This window comes from Schistocerca piceifrons, chromosome 1 (genome assembly GCF_021461385.2).
Source record: "Schistocerca piceifrons isolate TAMUIC-IGC-003096 chromosome 1, iqSchPice1.1, whole genome shotgun sequence".
NCBI lineage: Eukaryota > Metazoa > Arthropoda > Insecta > Orthoptera > Acrididae > Schistocerca > Schistocerca piceifrons.
Genome location: NC_060138.1, coordinates 494,206,242 through 494,229,021, shown reverse-complemented (window position 1 = coordinate 494,229,021; position 22,780 = coordinate 494,206,242). Strand labels below are relative to the sequence as shown.

Genomic DNA, 22,780 nt, shown 5'->3' with positions numbered 1-22,780 from the left:
CCAGTATTAGAATTGGAATTTAAAAGAGCTTTGGAAGACTTACAGCCAAATAAGGCAGAGGGGATAGATAACATTCCATCAGAATTTCTAAAATCATTGGGGGAAGTCGCAACAAAACGACTATTCACGTTGGTGTGTAGAATATGTGAGTCTGGCGATATACCATCTGACTTTCGGAAAAGCATCATCCACACAATTCCAAAGACGGCAAGAGCTGACAAGTGTGAGAATTATCACACAATCAGCTTAACAGCTCATGCATCGAAGCTGCTTACAAGAATAATATACAGAAGAATGGAAAAGAAAATTGAGAATGCGCTAGGTGACGATCAGTTTGGCTTTAGGAAAAGTAAAGGGACGAGAGAGGCAATTCTGACGTTACGGCTAATAATGGAAGCAAGGCTAAAAAAAAATCAAAACACTTTCATAGGATTTGTCGACCTGGAAAAAGCGTTCGACAATATAAAATGGTGCAAGCTGTTCGAGATTCTGAAAAAAGTAGGGGTAAGCTATAGGGAGAGACGGGTCATATACAATATGTACAACAACCAAGAGGGAATAATAAGAGTGGACGATCAAGAACGAAGTGCTCGTATTAAGAAGGGTGTAAGACAAGGCTGTAGCCTTTCGCCCCTACTCTTCAATCTGCACATCGAGGAAGCAATGATGGAAATAAAACAAAGGTTCAGGAGTGGAATTAAAATACAAGGTGAAAGGATATCAATGATACGATTTGCTGATGACATTGCTATCCTGAGTGAAAGTGAAGAAGAATTAAATGAATGCTGAACGGAATGAACAGTCTAATGAGTACACAGTATGGTTTGAGAGTAAATCGGAGAAAGATGAAGGTAATGAGAAGTAGTAGAAATGAGAACAGTGAGAAACTTAACATCAGGATTGATGGTCACGAAGTCAATGAAGTTAAGGAATTCTGCTACCTAGGCAGTAAAATAACCAATGACGGACGGAGCAAGGAGGACATCAAAAGCAGACTCACTATGGCAAAAAAGGCATTTCTGGCCAAGAGAAGTCTACTAATATCAAATACCGGCCTTAATTTGAGGAAGGAATTTCTGAGGGTGTACGTCTGGAGTACAGCATTATATGGTAGTGAAACATGGACTGTGGGAAAATCGGAACAGAAGGGAATTGAAGCATTTGAGATGTGGTGCTATAGACGAATGTTGAAAATTAGGTGGACTGATAAGGTAAGGAATAAGGAGGTTCTACGCAGAATCAGAGAGGAAAGGAATATGTGGAAAACACTGATAAGGAGAAGGGACAGGATGATAGGACATCTGCTAAGACGTGAGGAATGACTTCCATGGTACCAGAGGGAGCTGTAGAGGGCAAAAACTGTAGAGGAAGACAGAGATTGGAACACGTCAAGCAAATAATTGAGGACGAAGGTTGCAAGTGCTACTCTGAGATGAAGAGGTTAGCACAGGAAAGGAATTTGTGGCGTGGCGGGCCGTATCAAACCAGTCAGTAGACAAAAAAAAAAAAAGATACCCAATCAGTCTTCAGACATTTACAACTGGCAGGCCGTGTTGTCAGAATGGATCCTGGCAAAATAGTGTAGCACAAATATGGCAGGGAGAGGGAAGCTGCAAGACCCTCTGCAGAGCCAAGAAGTAGATGGCAAAATAAGATGACCTCGGACTGCTGAACAATGGGTACCACTAGACAGTGCAGGATTGTCACTTCCAAAAGAAAATAATGGAGTGAGTGAGTATGAACATTAATAACCTGCGCAAGAACCTCTGTGAAATTTGTTTTCCTCCAAAAGTCACTTTCATTGTGTTGATACAAGAAAAAAGTTCTTTTAATTTATTTTTAGTCTAATTTGTCCTACATGAATTCTTATGACTCTAGCAACAATGGAAAAAGTCAACAGCTAATCAGAGGTAGATGTCCTCTGGATTATTACACTAGCAAGCACAGCATCTTTTAACCTTACAACAATGGCGTTTTTTTAATTAATTAATTTTTTTGTGGATAAACTGCTAAGCATATAATCATGAGACAACATCTAAAACAATTCCAACCATCCACGAATTTTTTGTAACTTTTAAAGTGGTTAGTTAGTTACCTATTATTCTTTTATCAAAATGATGTGGAACGAGTCGCTTTACAGTATGTGTATTCCAGTACATCATTAATGTAAACATTGATGAAAACATTTTTTAGTCCTACACACGCCAGTACACTTAAAAAAAACCCAGTATTTTTAAGGGTTACCAGTTTTTAAATAGAAATTCATCCAGGGAATAGGAGGAGATGTCCAGCAGAAATGATTTTAGGTTAGATTGAGAATTTGCTTAGATAGCTATCGGGTACTTTACTTTATTGAGCAAACAATCAGAGATTTTTGTTGCTGCATATTGAAAACCTTTCTGAGCCACTGACAGCTTTAATAATTGACAGTAAAGGTAATTTTCCCCCTCTAGTGCTGTAGGTATGGATCTCACTGTTCTCAAATTGTGATGGATAATTTATGAATAATTCCATCAGCAAATACGTGTATTACGACAGCGCAATTAATCATGAGGTATGCTACAAGGATACCTCATTATGTCCATGGGTGAATATTGAATATTATTCTTAGAGCTCACTTTTGTGCAATTAATACTTTTGATCTAAATGGTGAGTTATCAGAGAAAATTATTTCGTAAACATTACTGAGTGAAATATGTCAGGAGGTTAATTCATTTGTGCCCAAGATTAGCAATTATATGGAAATCAAAAGTAGCTGACTTTAATTGTTTGAGGAGCTCTGAAAAATGCCTTGTCCAATTCAAATTTTCATAAATATGCACACCAAAAAATTTTGAGCCTAAATAGATAATAACTTCTGCTCATAGGTATATGTATTTTGGAGAAAATTGTATAAAACAGTACTGCTGGATACAGACAAGTGCCTAAATCACATGTGTTAATTGTAAATCTTATCTGCCACTTGATATACAATTTTAATCACAAACTGCACTTAATAAGGAATGGCACTTAATGCAGCAAAATAAAATTCTGCATGTGCAAAAGCAGATATATTAACTTTAAGTTCTTATAACTCCTAAACATTATTGTATATAAAATGAATTCCATAGGATGCATATTAAAGTATGGTACGTCATAAACAAGGGGTACTATTGATGAAAATGGAGTGGATGATTAAAAATACACTTGCCAAGTTTGCATATACCGTACAAAATACATTACAGAATGTTTTAAAAAGATCTTACTACAACATATGTAAAACATTGGCAGAAAAGAACTATGTACGATTTTAAAAACTTTTTGATGCCATGACTAGAAATGAGAGACGACTGAGTTTGATTGTCATTCAATGATTGTGAAGTACTTCAGAACCTGTTAATAAAAAAAGAAAAAGAAGAGGTGGCCCTATGGCACATTTGAAGTGCGACAACATTGTTGCAAGGGCACCGTCATAAACAATAAGTAGGTACAGTTTTCTGCCAGTTTTAACATTTGAAAATCTCATACGGCTGTTAGGACGACAATGTTAATGTTTATACCTGATATATTGCTCCAAAGATGCCAATTAAGGAAGAAAATAAACAGACTGAATTGTACGTATTGGTATTAAATTCATACATAATAGCCACTGATCTGTCAGTCGAATTCTGTTGGTGGCAACATAGCGTCTGAATTGTAGGATCGGCCATTTTACTACATAAATATAAATTATTTACTGCGGTTAAACAAACGCGCTCGGAAACAAAACCCTACAACATCGTTACATAACATCTGGTTAATTGAAACAGGTGCCACAAGCTGCTTGACAGGTATTACACAGGTATCGATCATTATCGCGCGCCTACAGAGAGAATGTACTCGTTCGAAGAACTTCATAATTCCAGCTTTTGTTCTTAATTCCCCTCAAGTTCGATTTCAAGAACAGCGGAACACGCCAGTCTCCACACTTTCTTTATGAAATGAAATGAATCGCAAGCTGTATGCTCCGTAACTTTAAATAACGACGATGTAGTGGACATCTCGACTAACTCCTCTCTCGATTATGTAACTGTCGATAACGACAAGATCTCAAATCGATTGTAATGTTTGTAAACTGACGTGTGCCGCTATACTCAATATATACATACAAGCATGGTTCGTTTTAAGAATAGGTAAGGCGTGTTCGGTATGAAGTTGTAACGGTTCATTTGCTTAGATAAATTGATACGGTGTTTCTGTTAAGTTTATTGGCTATTGCGTAGCATATTTCCTCTATTTGCAAATACAGTTATTAAGTTGTAAACCAAATGGATTGAAAATGTACGTTATGAGATGAATAAAACCCAATCACAATATGTACAACACAAGTGTGGTGACAGATATTTCTCTCGCGGAAAAAAAATATAGACACAAATACCAAAATCTTATGTATATTAAAATTGTGCGAAAGACAAATTGTTGTATCCCTTTCGAACTCAAAAGGGCCTGTGTGTAAAATAAAAATAACTAAATTAGATTTTACCGTCGTTCAACAGTTACAGCAATAGACAACGTCAAGGTACAAGTGTATATAAATGTACAAAACGGATTAGTTCATAAAAACAAAAACTACAATAAATTTCAACAAATTGCCAATAAAGTACAATCTTTGAGCTAAAAAATTTGAACAAAACATCTTGCTTCATTAAATTTATTAACTGAGTAAAGAGGATTAATTAATAACCAACTGTACAGACTGTGCTTAAATAATCTAAATGGAGCTTCTACCCATTCTTTAGGCAGTTTGTTGCACATTTTCATACCCATCGCTTCATAGCTGTTCAATGATTTAGATAATCTACAGTAAGGACTGTCAATATGTCTTTTAGTTCTTGTGCCATGAAAGTTCAAATCCTGTTAAAGTTGGTGTTCTGATAAGCTATTCTTTGTAAGCAATAGAAAGGTGTAAATGTAGATGTTTATTACAATTAATATTTCTAGGTCAGTAAACAATAGTTTGCAGTGGGCAAGTTTTTCTAAGTTTGTAATAATCCTAATAACTTTTGAAGCACCAAATATCCTGAACGTAAAAGCCCATACAATATAATGCTGTGAAAAATAGCAAACTAGGCTGTTCTTATGTAAATCAAAGATAAACAATTTTTTAAATTTTTTTAACAGGAACACAACTGTAGAAAACCTTGCCCTAACGTACTCATAGTGTGGATTGTAGGACAATTTACTATCAGTGATAATATCTAAAAAGTTACACTGCTGAAACAATCTTCAACTGCGAGATCACTCAAACTAAATACAATTTGTTAAGTTTTACTCTCATTGAGCAGGAATCCATTAGCATGAAACCAGATTGATACTTCTGATAGGGTGTCTTTAGTCATAGTTCGAAGAGTGTGAAAGTCTCCACTGATAGTGAAAACGTGGTTTCATCGGTGTACAGAATGGAGTGAGAATTTATATAAAATGACAAATCATTTGTCATTGTTGTTGTGGTCTTTAGTCCTGAGACTGGTTTCATGCAGTTCTCCACGCTATTCTATCCTGTGCAAGCTGCTTCTTCTCTAAGTAACTTACTGTAACCTACACCCTTCTGAACCTGCTTAGTGTATTCATTTCTTGGTCTCCCTCTACGGTTTTTACCCTCCACGCTTCCCTCCAAATCTAAATTGGTGATCCCTTAATGCCTCAGAATGTGTCCTACCAACCAATTCCTTCTCCTAGTCAAGTTATGCCACAAATTCCTCTTCTCCCCAGTTCTGTTCAGTACCTCCTTATTAGTTATGTGATCTACCTGTCTAATCTTCATGACTCATATGTAGCACCACATTTCGAAAGCTTCTATTCTCTTCTTGCCTAAACTATTTATCGACCATGTTTCACTTCTGTACATGGCTACACTCCATACAAGTACTTTCAGAAAAGACTTCCTGACACTTAAATCTATAATTGATGTTAACAAATTTCTCTTCTTCAGAAACGCTTTGCTGCCTGTGACAGAATTAAGACATCAGCAAACCTCATCATTTTTATTTCTTCTCCATGGATTGTAATTCTTGCTCCAAATTTTTCTTTTGTTTCTTTTACTGCTTGTTCAGTATACAGATTGAATAACATTGGGGATAGGCTACAACACTGTCTCACTCCTTTCTCAACCACTGCATCCCTTTCATGCCCCCCACCCCAGGGGGCTCATGGTCCTTTCACGTGTACGTGTGTGGCGAGCACGGGTCCACGAGGTATTGTAGCCTCCCTTCTTTCCCGTGCAGCATTTCCTTTCCCTTCCCCTCCTTTCCTGTCCTTGCTCCTTCCCCTTCACCCTCTCCTCTCCCTCTCTTGGTGTGCTTCTTTATGTTGGCCCCACTATCCTCCTGGTTATGTTGGCTTTGCAATTTGGTTTTGTTGTGTAATTACCTCATCCTTTTGGCATTCTCTGGTCCCCCTCTGGAGTTCGACCTTCATTACTAAATTTCTGATCCGTAACGAGAGCCATTTGGGGAAAGCACCTTACCTAATGTCTCCGACATGTGCCCTCCTTGTTCCTTTCACCTTTTCCTTCACGTTGTTGTCTGATGCTAGGGTGCATAGCCAACACAGTAGCCAGCCCGTGTGGTGGGGTTGCTATCTACCCTTTTGGTTGAGCCCCCTGAAAACACAAGGATCACACTTCTGATACCTGAGCTGTGACCTCATGTAAGCCTAGGAGTGGTTACTTGTCGTCCTGGACCATCGAAAATCCCGGCAATGGCCGCTGTGCCAGATGGCCCTTGCTGTGGTTGGGTGGCGCCCGTGGGGAGAGCCCCTGATCAGAGTGGATGGTATCAGGGCAGACGCTATGCAAATGAAGTTCGTATGGATCCAGAAATCTGGCTGTTCTTCTATGGCTGTCTCTTTGCTTGGAAATGATTCTTTTAGTGCTGCTTTTTCTGCCCCTTCGGCCTTCCCTTCCGTGGCTACCCCCTAGGAGGAGGGTCAGGCTCGTCAGCAAGGGACGACACCTTTCCTCCGCTATCTGGTTTGCACCAGGACAGATGGGGATACTTTCACCAATACCAAACTTTATTTTTTGTGGAAGGCATTGAAGACAAATTTGGTGAAGTGGACTCTCTGAGCAAGATGCGGTCAGGTTCATTGTTGATCAAAACTGCTTCAGCTGCCCAGTCTGTGGCCCTTCGTGCCTGTAACCATCTTGACACAATTCCTGTGTCCATTACCCCCCTACCAGTCTTTGAATATGGTTCAAGGTGTAATTTTTCACGGGGACCTCATCCTTTAAACTGATGAGGAACTTAGGGACAATCTCGGGCGGCGGGGTATTCAGTTTGTTCGGCGTGTTCAGAAGGGTCCGAAGGATAATCACATTGGTACTGGTGCCTTTATCCTGGCCTTTGAAGGGGATACCCTCCCTGAGAAGGTCAAGATTATGGTTTATAGATGTGATGTGAAGCCGCACATCCCACCACCTATGAGATGTTTTAAGTGCTTGTGTTTTGGCCACACGTTTTCCCGCTGTTCGCAGGCCCCTCTCTGTGGTAACTGTAGATGTCCACTCCATGAGGGGAGCTCATGTGTTCCCTCTCCTGTGTGTGTCAATTGTCATGGCAATCATTTTCCACGTTCATCGGATTGCCCAACTTATAAGAAAGAAAAGAAGATACAGGAGTATAAATCCCTTGATCGTCTAACCTACACTGAGTCTCATAAGAAGTATGCACGTCTTCATCCTGTGTCCATGACGTCTAGCTATGCTTTAGTTACATCTTCACCCCTTCCTCCCCCCTCCTTACCCCAGTCCCAAACCCCTCTCCTCCCCCCCTCCCCTGCGGCTCCCACACCATTACCTCTGGGCACCGTTTCCCCTCCCCAGCTGGAGAAGTGTCCCACTTCTTTGGCGTCTGCCAGTCAGGGGTGCCCCTCCCAGGATCCCCCTTCCCAGCATCTTCCAGGCCAAAGGTCTGCTGCCACATGACAACCACGGTTTGTGGGTCCCCAGGTCGCCCGTTCTCTTTGTGTTCCAGATCTTGCTGCAGCTGGCTCCTTTTTGCTGCACAGCCTTCCTTGGTCTCAAACAGAAAAGAAGAAGAAACATAAGTCCTGGGACAAGGAGCCTTTGGTGCCACCAGAGGTCCCGTCCCCACCTTCACAACCTGACTCTGACTTGTTGTTCATGGATGTCACCCCATCTTTGTCGGTGACGGATGGTGACCCGGCGGCATAACTGGCTTTAGCCTGTTCACCCCCCATTTGAATCATCGTTCTGTGGTTATCCAATGGAATTGTAATGGATACTATCGTCACCTTCTGGAGTTGAAATCCCATATTTCGTTTTACTCTGCAGCTTCTGTGGTTCTACAGGAATTTCATTTTACTGATGATCACTCACCGACACTCCATGGGCTCCATGCTTTCTGTCGAAATTGGGTTGCCCCCCTGCAGGCCTCTGGTGGCGTTTGTACATTGGTTCCTATGAACGTTGCTAGCACTTGGATTCCTCTTCAAACTACATTGGAAGCGGTTGCTGTTAGGGTCCTCCTGACAGGACTCTTACGCCTGATGCCTTAACTGCCCTTCTTCAGCAACCTCCTCCTCCCTTCCGCCTCCTTGGGGATTTTAATGCTCATCATCCCTTGTGGGGCAGTGCATTTCTGTGTAGTCAGGGTCTTCTCATATACCAGTTTCTTGCAGACAATGACTTGTGCCTTCTTAATGATGGCTCTCCTACTCATTTCAGTGCTGGTCATGGTACCTTTTCTGCCATTGATCTTTCTCTTTCTTCTCCCTCCCTCCTGCCTTCATTCCACAGGTCGCCACATGATGACCTTTGCAATAGTGACCACTTCCTGTTGATTCTCTCGCTCCCTTCCCACTCCCCGAGGGACAGGTTACCTTGTTGGTCTTTCCAACGTGCCAATTATTCTCTATACACTGCACAGGTTGTTCTGTCTCCCTTTTTGTCAGGTTGTATTGATGACATCCTCCATGATGTGTCTGGTGCAATTGTTCGCGCCGCTGGCCTTGGTATCCCATGCTCATCCAGTTCATTTTGCCGCCGACAAGTCCCATGGTGGAGTCCGGCCATTGCTATTGCCATCCGTGATCGCCGTCAAGCTTTACAACACCTTAAGAGGCACCCACACGCTGTCAATCTTATTACCTTAAAACACCATCGTGCCAAAGCCCGTTACTTAATCAAATGGAGCAAACGGATGTGTTGGGATCGCTTTGTTTCTTCCCTTGGTTCTACTGTCCTTATGTCACGGTTATAGGCTATGCTTCACTCTCTCCAAGGTTGCCATCAGCCATCTACCCTCCCGGGCCTTGCCCTCCTGGGTGGCCCTTGCACAGACCCTTTGGTTCTTGTGGAACATGTTGGGACCCATTTTGCAACAACATCAGCAACAACTTCCTATCCGGCTGCTTTCCTTCACCAGAAATAGCGGGCCGAAGCTTCCGTCTTATGTTTTACCCCTTGTCAGTCAAAGTCTTACAACGAACCTTTTACTGAATGGGAACTTCTTTCCGCACTTTCTTCTTGTCATGATACGACCCCTGGCCCAGACTCCATTCATAACCAATTGCTTCAACATCTCAGTGCTCCACAACGACAACATCTTCTCCAGGTGTTTAACTGTATTTGGCTCCAGGGTGACTTCCCATCTCAATGGAGGGATAACATCGTGGTTCCCATCCTTAAACCTGGTAAGAACCCCCTGTTTGTTGAAAGCTATCAGCCAATTAGTCTGGCAAATGTTGTTTGCAAGTTACTTGAACGGATGGTAGCCCGTCAGCTCAATTGGGTCCTTGAATCTCAGGATCTATTGTCCCCTTACCATTGTGGCTTCCGAGAGGGACGGTCTCCGATTGATCATTTACTTCTCTTGGAATACACAGTTTGGCAGGCTTTTTCCCAGCTCCACCATTTGGTTACAGTATTTTTCGACCTTCACGAGACCTATGACACTGCTTGGCGCCATCACATCTTTCTTACATTTCATGAGTGGGGTCTTCGGGGCCCACTCCCGATTTTTATCCACCAGTTCCTGTCCCATCAGTCATTCAGGATTCTGGTTGGTACTGTTTTTAGTTCTCCACGGAGCCAGGAGAGTGGCATCCCACAGTGTTCCGTATTGAGTGTACTTCTATAGATGGACTAGTGGCGTCTGTCAGTCCTTTGGTCACCCCTGCTCTGTATGTGGATGATTTCTGCATTTGGGTTAGTTCTTCTTCGATGGCCTCTGCAGAGCGGCAGCTCCGAGGAGCTATATGGCATGCCTATGCATGGACCCCCTCACACTAGTTTCAATTATCTCCTTTAAAACCTTGGGTGGTCCACTTCTGTCACCGTACTATGGTCCACCCTGATCCGGGGCTCTACCTCAATCCACAACAATTACCTGTGGTCCCACAGTTTCGTTTCCTGGGTCTTCTTTTCGACAACAAGCTCACTTGGCTGCCTCATATCAGACTTCTGAAGGTAGGATGTTTCCATAAACTCAATGTCCTTCGTTTCCTTGCCCACACCTCTTGGGGTGCTGACCACTCCAGCCTTTTCCGCCTTTATCGGGCTTTAGTGCTGTCTCGCTTGGACTATGGTTGTCAAGTTTATGGTTCAGCTGCTCCTTCCACACTGCGCCTCCTGGATCCGGTCCACCATTGTGGTATCCGTTTGGCTACCGGTTCCTTCCCTACTAGCCCTGTTGAGAGTCTCCTGGTTGAAGCTAGGATCCCCTTCTTTCTCTTCGGCGGTCCCAGCTTCTGGTTTCTTATGCAGTTGCTGTTCATTCCTCTCCCACTCATCCTTCCTATTCTATCCTGGTCCCAGACCAAGGACGTCCCCCACCTGATTCCCGATCTCGGGCGGGTTTACCGGTTGGGCTCCGCCTTGCGTCTCTTCGCCATGACTTTCCGCTTCCTTCTTTGTCCTGTCTCCCACATACACCCCCCCACCCCTCGCATCCCTTGGTTAGTTCCTTGGCCTTGTTTTTTCCGAATTTTATGGGAGTTTCGGGATGCTGTTATTTTCTACACCGATGGCTCTAAATCTGCTGATCGTGTGGGATAGGCCTTCACATCCTCTGTTGGCATGGAAAATCATCTCCTGCCAACTACATGTGAGATGTTTACTGCGGAATTAATGGCAATTTCCCAGGCCCTTACCTATATTACACAGCCCCAACTCAACCACGTTTTGTTATGTGCAGACTCAATGAGTGGCCTTCAAGCTATTGACCGGTGTTTTTCCCGCCATCCCTTGGTCTCAGCCATCCTTGACAGTCTCGCTGATCTTCACCATGCTGCTTGTTCCGTTGACTTCCTTTGGGTCCCTGGCCATGTGGGTATCCCAGGTAATAAGCTTGCTGATCGTTTGGCTGGGGGAGCAGTCACTTACCCTCCCCCTTTCTCTGTAACCCCTCCTGTGGTGGATTTATGGCTTCACATCAAATTCCACTTTGCACAATCATGGGCCAACTCTTGGGAGGCTACCTCCCTGTCTAATAAACTTCATGTGATTAAGGTGACACCTGTCCCATGGCGTTCTTCCTTGTGCCTCTCCCGAAAGCACTCGACCACCCTGTGTTGTCTCCTCATCAGCCATACCAGGCTGACCCATGATTTTCTTTTGCGTAATGAGCCACCCCCAATTTGTGGTTGTGGAGTCTTCCAGTCAGTACCCCCACATTTTGGTGAAATGCCCCCTTCTTTTGGCTCTGCATACTAAGTATAGACTTTCCCGCACTTTACCTTTAGTATTGGCAGACGATTCCCAGATGATTGAACTGGTTCTAAGTTTCCTCTGTGAAAGTGGTTTTTATTTTCAGTTCTAAGGTTTTTAATCTCCCTCTGGAGTAGGGGCAGGGCGGTGAGGGTTGGGGTGTCTCCCACTATAAGCTGTGTTTGGAAATTCCTGACTCCCTTCTCTGGCCAAGATCCTCTTTTCTCTCCTTTTTACTCTGTTTTTATCACTATTTAGATTTGGTTAGTCTCTTTTTCCAATACGCACTTTTACATTCTAGCAGTTGAATGCTTTTGAATAGCAGGTGGTCTTGCCTGTACTGCTTCAGGGGTGAGACATTTCCTGCCTCTTGCATAGCCTTGGGGTTGCCCATTTACTGACTTCACTTCTTTTGTTTTCACCATTGGAAACACGACTGCACTTTTACAATGTTTTTTTTTTTAGTCTTTTACCTTTTATCGTTATGACTCTTTTGAGATGTAAATCCGTTCGAATGGACCACCTTTGAAACATGGGACTGATGACCTTGCTGTTTGGTCCCTTCAACCCCAATCAACCAACCAACCAACCATTGTAAATAAGCAGAAGAGGCTCAGGTGATACCCTTCTCTTCTCAGAATTGTGAGTGAACAATGCCGCCTTTACTGTGAGGGAGCTAGATTGTGCACTCATTTAATCCTGATCCTCCGCCCCACCGCCAGATGCATTTACAACCTCATCTGGGCAGAGGGCATGTTTCCTGGATGCTGGCATGAAGCCACTGTCATACCTGTCCGTTAAGGACAACCACCTTTCTTCTAGCTACAGCCCCATCTCTCTCACCAGTTGTGTTTGCAAGGTGATGGAATGTATGATTCATGCCCGGCTGTTATGGTGACTTGAGTCTTTCAATTTACTAACCACTGCACAATGTGGTATTTGAGTGTGCCGTTCTGCACTTGACCACCTCGCCACTTTGTCCACCCATGTCATGAATTTTTTCCTGTGGAAATCCCAGGCTGTGGCCATGTTTTTTAATTTGGAGAAGGCTTGTGACACCTGCTGGAAAACTGGCATCCTCTACATATGGGGCTTCCGTGGCCACCTACCCCGTACCCTTCAGGAATTTTTATGAGACTGAGTATTCAAGGGGCGTGTGGGTTCTGCCTTGTGGGACACCTTTATCCAGACAAACGGTGTGCCTCAGTGTTCCGTCTTGAGTGTCGTCCTCTTTACTATTACCGTTAACCCTATAATGACCTGTCTCCTGCCGAGTATCTCCGGTTCCCTTTTGTTGATGATTTTACCAGCTGTTGCAGTTCTCCATGGACCTGTCTCACTAAACGGTGCCTTCAGCGATGTCTTGATCGTCTTTACTCCTGGAGCATCAACAATGGTTTTCATTTTTCCACTGACAAAACTGTCTGTATGAATTTCTGGCTGCACGACTTCTTTCTCCCACCATCTTTGCATCTAGGGCCTGTTGCTCTCCAGTTCGTTGAAACTATGCAATTCCTGGGGCTCATGCTTGATAACAATCTCTCTTGGTCCTGTCACTTGTCTTACCTGGCAGCCCACTGTACGCCATCCCACAGTATCTTAAGTGTCCTCACTGGTACTTCATGGGATGTAGATCGAATCACTGTCCTCCATTTGTACTAGTCCCTCGTCAGTTTGAAACTAGACTATGGGTGCTTTTTTTATGGGTCTGCACATCCGTGCCTCTTAAACCATCACAACACTGTCCACCATAGTGGCATCTGTTTGGTTACTGGCACCTTTTACACTACGCCAGTTGAGAGTCAGTATGCAGCAGCTGCTGAACAACTGCTGTCCTACGGCTGTGACTTTCTCCTCAGCAGATACCCATGCCATTTGTCTGCCATATGTGGCCACCCATCCTATGCCTCCTTTGATTACTCCTTTGATTGCCAGTATGGGGCACATCCCTCTTTTCTGTTACCTCCTGGAATATGCTTTCGGCTCTTGCTCCAGCAGCTTAACTTCACACTACCTGCAACTTTCACGGAGGGTGTGAACCCTTCACCGTCCACAGCTCATGGTCTAGGGGCTAGCATTGCTGCCTCTGGGTCAAGGGGTCCCGGGTTCGATTCCCAGCTGGGTTGGGGATTTTCACTGCCCGGTGACTGGGTGTTTGTGTTGTCCTCATCATTTCATCATCATCATCATCATCATTTGTGAGAGTGACTAGATTCGATTGTGAAAAGGAAATGGACTGTGTAAAAATCGGGACTTTGTACGGGCACTGATGATTGTGCAGTTGAGAGCGCTACAAACCAAATAACGTCGTGAACCGTTCACCACCTTGGCTTCATGTGGCGACTTGTTTTCACCTTGATCTTCATTTGCTTCGTAAAGACATTACTCTGTTGCCTTCAGTTTCATGACCTTCGCATTAAATTTTGTGATGGTACCTTATTGTACACTGATGGCTCTCGGACTGACTGTGGTTTTGGGTGTGCCTTCATCGGTGGCACCGATGTTTTTCAGTATTGGCTTCAGGCGCACTGCTCAGTATTTACAGCTGAGCTCTTTGCGAACAACAGGCCATGGACTACATCTGGTGACACGTGCTTTTCAATTATGTCCTCTGCTCAGACTCTCTCGGCACTCTTCAAAGTCTCTGTGCACTGTACACCGCCCATTTCTTAGTGCAGTGGGTCCAGGAAGACTGTCACTTGCTCACTCTTGATGGAGCCACTGTGATATTTATGTGGGTTACTGGTCATGTCGTTCTGCCAGGAAACAAGGGTGCTGCCACGGGTGCAGTCCTCATACCTCAGCCCACTAGTTCCTATATTCCCTCAAATGACCCCTGTGTTGCCATTTGTCAGGAGGTGGTGTCACTTTGGCATTGCTATTGGTCCTTCCTTCATGGGAATAAGCTCCAGATTATAAAGCCTCTCCCAGCGGCTTGGATGACCTTCTCTCGCCCCTCCCGCTGGGAGGAGGTCATTTTAACTAGGTGGTGTATAGGGCACTGCCTTTCTAGCCATCACCATGTGTTAAGTGGCGCTCCCCCATCACTTTGTACACATTACACCCAAGTTTTAACAGTCTGCCATTCCTGACGGAATGCCCATGTTTCAACTGTTTACGCTCCCATTTTGGTTTGCCGTCTGAGTTATCGGCCATTTTAACAAACGACCCACAGGCTGTCGACTGTGTTTTACTTTTTATCTGTCATAGCAATATGGCAAAGGCCATTTAATTTTTAGTTCTGTACCACAATTTCCATATGGTGTCTTTTATAGCCCACGTCCCTTTTTTTAGCTGTCTTTACTTACATCATTTGGGGTTAGTGTATAGTCGTTTTTTAACTCCTTTCTGTCTTCGTGTTCTACATTTTTGACTTGGGCGCATATGACCCCAGTTGTTTTTACACCCTAAACCCAAACAAAACAAAATCTACGTGTCCAACCTCTGTGATTGCTCTTGTTGGAGATGTCCATTCCTCTTCAACTTAACTGCCTGCTGTGGTATATATTCTTGCAGTATCTACAGCTTCAGAGAACTTCATACAGCATTAGCATTCCTGAGTACTTTATTTTCCCACTTATTGTCATGTTCACGCTTCCCGATGATTCTTTTAAACTCCAGCCTACTCTTAATCATAATTAAATTATGATACAAGTTTACATCTACTGCTGGGTACCAGATTTTGGAATCTCTGTCTCACCGTGATTTAATCTAGTTGGTGTCTTCCCATGTCTGTAGGGATTATCCAATTAAACCTCCTTCTCTTGTGATTCTAAAGCAGTGTACTTACTGCTACTGGCTCAGATTTATCACAGAGCTCATGGCCTTTCTCTACTCTGATTCTGTACAGGTTGGCAGCCAGTCAAGGAGTATTTTCAGGAACTGGTTTCAAAAATGGAGTACCTATCTTGCGCTTGTATGTGATGGAGACACTTAACATTTATAATGTCATCTCTCTTGGACACCTATGTGCTACTTACAGCATTTTTGTAAGGCCTGCGTGTTATAGGCAACTATTAATATCACCATTGTTTGCCTTGATGTTGTAACCTGTATGTGTCCTAAGATCCGATGATGGCGGCTTTAGTTTCGCCGAAACTGGTAATCATGGAATAAAAAGAATTCTTGCGATCTTGGTTACCAGTTTTACTTTACAAGTTTTCTCCCAGAATAACTTCACATGTGACAATGTGGCCCAAACTTCCTGCCTTGAGACAGCTCTGTCCTGTTAAAGCTGCTGACAAGAGACGCCTGCTGCCCTCTTCTGAAGATGCTGTTGAATTCAAACCATTGGTTTAGCCAATAGCAAGCATGGGGTGCAGGTCACATTTGTGGCTACTGGAGGGTTCTGGAGAGCAGGACACGGAGAACATATTTGCTTCTCTCTCTTGTGATCTAGATCTCAATAAGAACAGATGTCTTTCTTGGGAGGCAGAGCCAATGGCTCTGTGCTCCATGACCAGCCACCAGCAGAATTTAACATGAATCACCACCTCTCCCGTTGGCCTGTTCTTCAGTTTGTTTGATGTCCTGACTGGACTACGCCTAGTAACTTCCTACCCTAGATGCACCCCATGTATTCTATATATTGAAATATATGCTGTTTATTTGAGCTAATTGCCTGTTCTCATTTATCATCTGCCCTGGATTCCCACTACCAAGCCCTGACCACATGACAAACTCGTACTGCTTAGTCCTTACTCTCCCTGAACTCGACCAGTCCCGTGATCATCACATTTTAATTTGCTGTTACATACTGAGTTACGATTTCAGCTATCTCGTAATGGAATATTGGGTGAAGCAAGGAGCAGGGGGGAACGTGGTTGCACTTCTAGGAACAGCATAGTGGCTCCATTATAGCAGAGATAGACACAAAGGCAAGACCCACCACAATAGTGCAGTTACATATGCTTACTAGCTCCACAGTGATATTGAAATATATGTAGGACGAAATATAAGATACTAACCTGGCAGTGTTTAGTAATTGCTAAATATGATTGGGAATTACATAGGATAGTGGCTTCAGTGAAAATATTCACATAGTATTAATCTGTGAATGGGTATGATTACAACATTTAGGACAATTCAGATTCTCTCATTACATTCTAATTAGGAGCCAATAAGCCACAAATACAACGTCCCTTTTTTCTGTAAAACCCACAGTGGGGAAGAGAACATACGAGCACTTTTGAGTATACAATTTTTGTTTGAAGTTGTATGTTGGGAGGAAGAATATATATGGGAAAACAATTTGTTCAGTGATTTACATACCCTGCTATTGTAGCTGAAACTGACTGTGAGAAAGAAAATTAAACCACAGAGTCACATAGAAGCATTTTCTTTCTAGCAGTCATATTTAACAGAAAATTTTTGCACTGACCATTAGAAAAATATGTAGCCTGTGTCAGTCTGGCTGTTTATTAGTGTATTGTGTAAAAGTTTGATGATGGTGAGTATAGTGAAGGGTGCTAAAAAAAGTTTGAAATAAGTCATGCAAGTACTTTGCAAGGTTTTTGGTAAGAAAATTAAATGATGACTTGTTTTTATACAGAAGTGTAGATATTTAGTACATTAAGGGAGATTTGGGGGAAAGAAATGATAGGGAAAGCCATGTGACGGAACTTACTACAGAGAATTTTTTAACCTTTGCAAACACTTGGTTTACGAGTTTTGAAAAAAATATTGTTTACATGGGAGAGACCTGGAGACACTGGAAGGTTTCACATAGATTATATAATGGTAAGACAGATTTTCAACTGTTTTAAACTGAGAAGCATGTCCAGGAAATTTGTACTCTGGTCATAATTTATTAATTATGAAATACAGATTAAAGCCGAAGCATTTGCAAATGGGCAAGGAATTTAAGGAAATAGTCTGGACAAGTTGGATCACCGGAGGTTGTTGGGAATTCTGAAGGGACCATTTGCTAATAACTGACTGGAATAGGCAAAAGAAATAAAATAGATGATTATTGTATAGCTTTGAGAAACAAAATAGTGAAGTGGCAGAGCAACAACAATTAGACAAAAAAGACAAGGGCAGTAGGAATCATATGATAATAGAAGAAATTTAAAAGACAAGGTCAATAGGAATCATATGATAAAAGAAGAAATTAGATTTCAGTGTTTAGAGGGTAAAGTATAAAAGTGAATTTGGCAAAAGAGAATACACATCAAAAATTTGAGATTGACTGAAAGAGCAAAATGACAAAGCAGAGATGGCTAGAGGAGAAATGAAAAGCTTTAGAAGTATGCAAGGCTGTATGAAACATACAGGCTGATCGAAAAGCCCATTACCATTTGAAAGTTCAGTACTTCACAGAATAATGTAGATAGAGAGATAAAAATTGATGCACATGTTTGAAATGACATGGTTTTTATTGAAACCGAAAAAAAGTGCACAAAGTGACCAACAGATGGCACTTCATGTGATACATAAGCAATACTTCTAACAACAAAAACAATCAATTATTGACAAAATTATTTAATTGGATAGATAAAAAATATACTCTCCAAGTAGCAGCAGAACACACACATAATAGATGGTTGTAACTGGCAACTCTTCATAGCCAGTGGCTCCTTCTTCAGGCAGAAGGGTTGAATGGGAAGGAAGAGGGACTTATCTTCTCATTCCGTCCAGTAAGTCTCCCCTGACCTGCAGTTCTGGGTGACTTTGCCAAAATCTACCCTTTTTCCTAAGCATCTCCAGCCCTTTCCCTTCACCCGTCTTCCTGCCCCTTTAACCCTTCTGCCTGAAAGAGGAGACACTGCTTCCGAAAGCTGGCCAGTTACAACCATCTTTTATGTGTGTGTTTTGCTGCTGTAATTTGAGTAGATATTTTTTATCCATCCAATTAAATAAAAGCACAATACTTAGCAAAACAACTGATTTTTAGTGAAGAGACTGTTCTGTATAACAAATGCTCAACAAGTCGACCATCATTCATCAACAATACCTGTAGTTGAGGAATGGTATTGCGACCAGCACTGCACAGCATATCAGTAGGTATGGTGAGAAATTTCCGTCGGATTTGTCTTTTACCATCACTAATGAGTTTGGATGATCATGGTGGGCTTGAGACCTCATGTAACCCCATAACCAATAATCACATAGGTTGAGGTCTGGGGATGTGGGAGGTCAAGTATGACAGACGTGGTGACTCAGTACGGGAGCCTCACCAAGAGATCTTTCACACATGTAGCCATATGGGGTGGAGTGCCATTATGCATAGAAGGCATACCTTCCAGCTGGCCTTTGTTAGTCAGTCCGGGGGTGACCTGACCCCCTCTCTCACTACAGCTCATTTTATACTCAATTCTGATACATCACCACTGACGTGTTACTGTCCAGCGTCAGCTGTTGGCCAGTTGTTGTGCTTGTTTTTGGGTTCAGTAAAACCTGATGTCATTTCAGGGTGAATATTAAGAGCTCAGATAGCAAGCCGGTATTAAACAGAGAAAAGAACACAAAATGTGGAATAAATATGTCTAAAATCTATACAAAGGAATGAAACTTGATAAAAATGTTTTGGATTGATGAGAGGGAGTGGATAGAGATGAGACGGTTGATGTGATACTGAGAGAAGAATTTCAGTAATGTTAGAAGTTTTATGTTAAAACAAGGGACCTGGCATAGACAGCTTTCTTTCAGAATTGTTAAGATTCCTATGGAAAAACTTATCATGGCAAAACTGTTCCATCTGGTTTGCAGTAATATGAGGGATATTCACAAATCAATCTTCAGTCGGCTATTAAAAAAAGAAGAAATATATAATTCTATTATATACAATCTATATTTACATGTTGCCAATACTTAACCACTTAAATTAAAACATTTGCTGTATCGTCAAACCAGCTTCTTTATCCCCTCATAAAACAATGGTGTTGCCTGGCACTTCACCCAGGTCTTGACAGCATCCTTGAGCTCATCATCAGTTTTGAAGTACTGAGTTATGAGCCAGGCCTGCATCTTGGGGAAGAAATGGTGCCAAATCTGGACTGTAGGGAGGACATTGAAAAAATCTCACTGTCTATACTCCAATTAGCATTACTTTGTAGTTGATGTTTCAGTAAGTTGAATGGTAGGGGTCAGGCACCAACCAGTTGTAGTTCTTTCACGAGTGCAACATGCTCACTGTGTTGGCTGTCTTGTAGGTTCGTGCAGTACCTTGTGAGGCATGGCTGGCTGCAAGTCGGAAACACTGCCACCATCACTGCAACCTTTCAGTCACTGTAATGTTAATCAGAGTACAATAGTCTGGGTTTTTCCTTTGTTTGTTTCCCAATAAGGGGTCACATATTGTTGTGAAGGTGAATGATTTCTTTGGGAATCAGCCCAAGCCGTTTGTTTTGGATTGACCTTCAAAGTTTTATAAGAGTCTCACAATAACCCTGTGATGTCACAGTATTCGCACACATCATTCTTATGAAATTTATTGTCAGAATTCCATTGTAACCCCAAAAACAAGTATCCATCATTTTTAATTTTGACAGTGTCTGCTTTCAATTTTGACTTACTGGGAGAAGGGTCTGCATCGCGTTCCTTAGTTTCATGGTTCATGAACTGAACTCATATCTTGTCCTTAATCACAATTCTGTTCAGAAATTCCTCCTCTTCTTCATTGTAGCACTGAAGGAATGTCAATGCCAAACCCGTTCTTTCAGTTTTGTGAATATCAATTGGACGTTTTGGTATCCATCATGCACAGAGCTTATGGTAACCTAATTTCTCTGACAGTGTTAACAAAGATTTTCTTTGAACTCTGAGGCAAATCGTCAGAAAATTATTAAATTATAAAACAACATCTCAGACACACTGTTTCATCAACACATTGCATAAGTTCGATAAGCACATCCGAATTTGTTCTTTGATCTCTTTAATCGTGCACATATGTACGATGAGCCTTGAATTTACTCCACCACTCCCTCACAGCATCATCACTGATAACCTCAGTCCAATACAAATGATACAATCTATGACAAGTCCTGACTCCTCCTGCTTGCAGGAAACAAATGATAGAACCTACCTTGTATTTGGTGGATGAAGCAAGAACACCATCCATTCGTTCACTTACTGCTGACACACTGACAAATGCAAGAGAGTGCTGACTGTGTTTATTTTTAACATCCAGTTGATCATTTATTTATGAACAGCCCTCATATGAAACAAGCAAATGGACTTCAGGAATGTAATAATTTCAGTACTGAAGAAGACTGGTGCTGGCAGTGTATTCTGGAACCATCAGTTTAATAAGGCATAGTTGCAAAATACTAACATGAACCAGTTACGGAAGATTATAAAAAATTGTAGAATATGGCCTGGGAGAGCATCAGTTTGTACTCTGGAAAAATGAATGCACAAGGCAACACTGCCCCTACTCTTGTTGTAGAAGAGAAATTAAAGGAAGATAAACCTACATTTATAGCTGATGTGTCGACAGAAGTGCCGACACAGTGTGATTTGAGGGGACCGCAATGCACGCTATAAACACACGAAGGATGGCGTTAGATCTGAAACAGGATACGTAATGAATGCTATAAAGAAAAGTACGTAGCTTTTGGAATACTTAACTTTAATCCATCCTTGTTGTATACATCGTTCTTGATGAGACATGCTTTATACGATAAGTATCAATTGCTATGTAAGGCTAATGGCGCCTTGCTAGGTCGTAGCCATGGACTTAGCTGAAGGCTATTCTAACTATCTGCTCGGCAAAGGAGCGAGGCTTCGTCAGTGTAGTCGCTAGCAAAGTCGTCCGTACAACTGGGGCGAGTGCTAGTCCGTCTCTCGAGACCTGCCGTGTGGTGGCGCTCGGTCTGCGATCACTAACAGTGACGACACGCGGGTCCGACATGTACTAATGGACCGCGGCCGATTTAAAACTACCACCTACCAAGTGTGGTGTCTGGCGGTGACACCACAATAGCAGCTGTAGATTTACTCGCATGTGAGTGGACTTTCTGACTGGATTTCTCCCTTCACTAGGCTGTGAGCCTCCCACCAGATCCAAAGATGCCAAACTTACAGCATGAATTAGTGAAACAAATGAGTAGGATGGCTGGCATTCATTGCTGAAAGTCAAATTTTGCCAAAGATATGTAGATCAGGGTTTCATTCAGTCCTTGTATTATGAAATATTTATTGTGCTATTCTTGGGCATTTTGACTGAGAATTTATGGTTCCCATATACAACTCTCCCATTAAGTGGTTTTGACTGCATAAAACAGAATTTTTTTTTGCACTTCATATGGCTTTACTGTAGTTGGCCCTCAGTACTAGACACAAAACTCAGCTTTCACTTCTTGTGGTGCCACATTGAGGATAATCCAGAGCTATTTGAAACTATAGAAATCAGTACTTTTAAAGAAGATTGGTTGGGGGAAAGAAACAAATGTCTTGTAGATTTAGAAATTCCCCATAAGGGTGATACACAGATGCAGCTTCTGGTGTTAGAAATCAGAAAAACCCATAAAGGGCCCTTTTGAATTACCGCTGGACACAGATCAGCTCCCACCCTTCCCTTAAAACCATTTTCGCAACCTGCTGGATACTTTTGTTACAAAGGTAGTATGTTATCCTCATTCTAGAATTACTGCTATCTGCAATAATGACTACTACCTCATTAGACCTTGTCTAAGAAAATGAACATTAATACAACTACTCTCACAGTGAAGATTTCTTGGCTGTATTATTAATCACTGGAATAATTCTGGGCATTTGCACAGAATCAAGCACATTGTACATATGTGACTAGCTTCTGTCGCAAAGTTATCACTATGGTAGAAAATTGAGTCATAAACATGAAAAATGAGAAAATAAAGAAAATTTTATATCAGCGCCAAGTGTGACACACCTCAGTTAATTAAAATGAAGTTATTTCATTCTTGATATTAAGTTAATACTGATTCTATGTCATCCTCTTAGTAGCCTCCTTGCTTCATTTGAAATGTGCATTACCTGTTGAAAATTTTAAGGTTCTATGTAATTAGTTCCATAAATTATCCCCTTTGATACAAGTTACAATTCTTATATGTCTTGATCAATTTATTGTAAGTAGTTTTGAAATATTGTTACTGAATCATTTTCTTTCAGTAT

The 22,780-nt window shown here is 42.1% G+C and overlaps 2 protein-coding genes across 2 annotated transcripts in view; one reads left to right on the top strand and one right to left on the bottom strand.

Annotated features, from left to right (window-relative positions):
* Window positions 1–3,971, bottom strand: part of LOC124795780 (G-protein coupled receptor 143-like) — a 161,733-nt gene extending 157,762 nt beyond the window's left edge. Inside the window, exon 1 of the mRNA XM_047259865.1 lies at window positions 3,540–3,971. Coding sequence (XP_047115821.1) covers window positions 3,540–3,689 — 150 coding nt within the window. The 5' untranslated portion in view covers window positions 3,690–3,971. The remainder of the gene's footprint in view (window positions 1–3,539) is intronic.
* Window positions 3,972–4,030: 59 nt separating this feature from the next.
* The window catches only part of LOC124795770 (ribonuclease P/MRP protein subunit POP5), a 94,390-nt gene continuing 75,640 nt past the window's right edge, over window positions 4,031–22,780 (top strand). Inside the window, exon 1 of the mRNA XM_047259857.1 lies at window positions 4,031–4,151. Within this exon, the coding sequence (XP_047115813.1) occupies window positions 4,132–4,151 (20 nt within the window). The 5' untranslated portion in view covers window positions 4,031–4,131. The remainder of the gene's footprint in view (window positions 4,152–22,780) is intronic.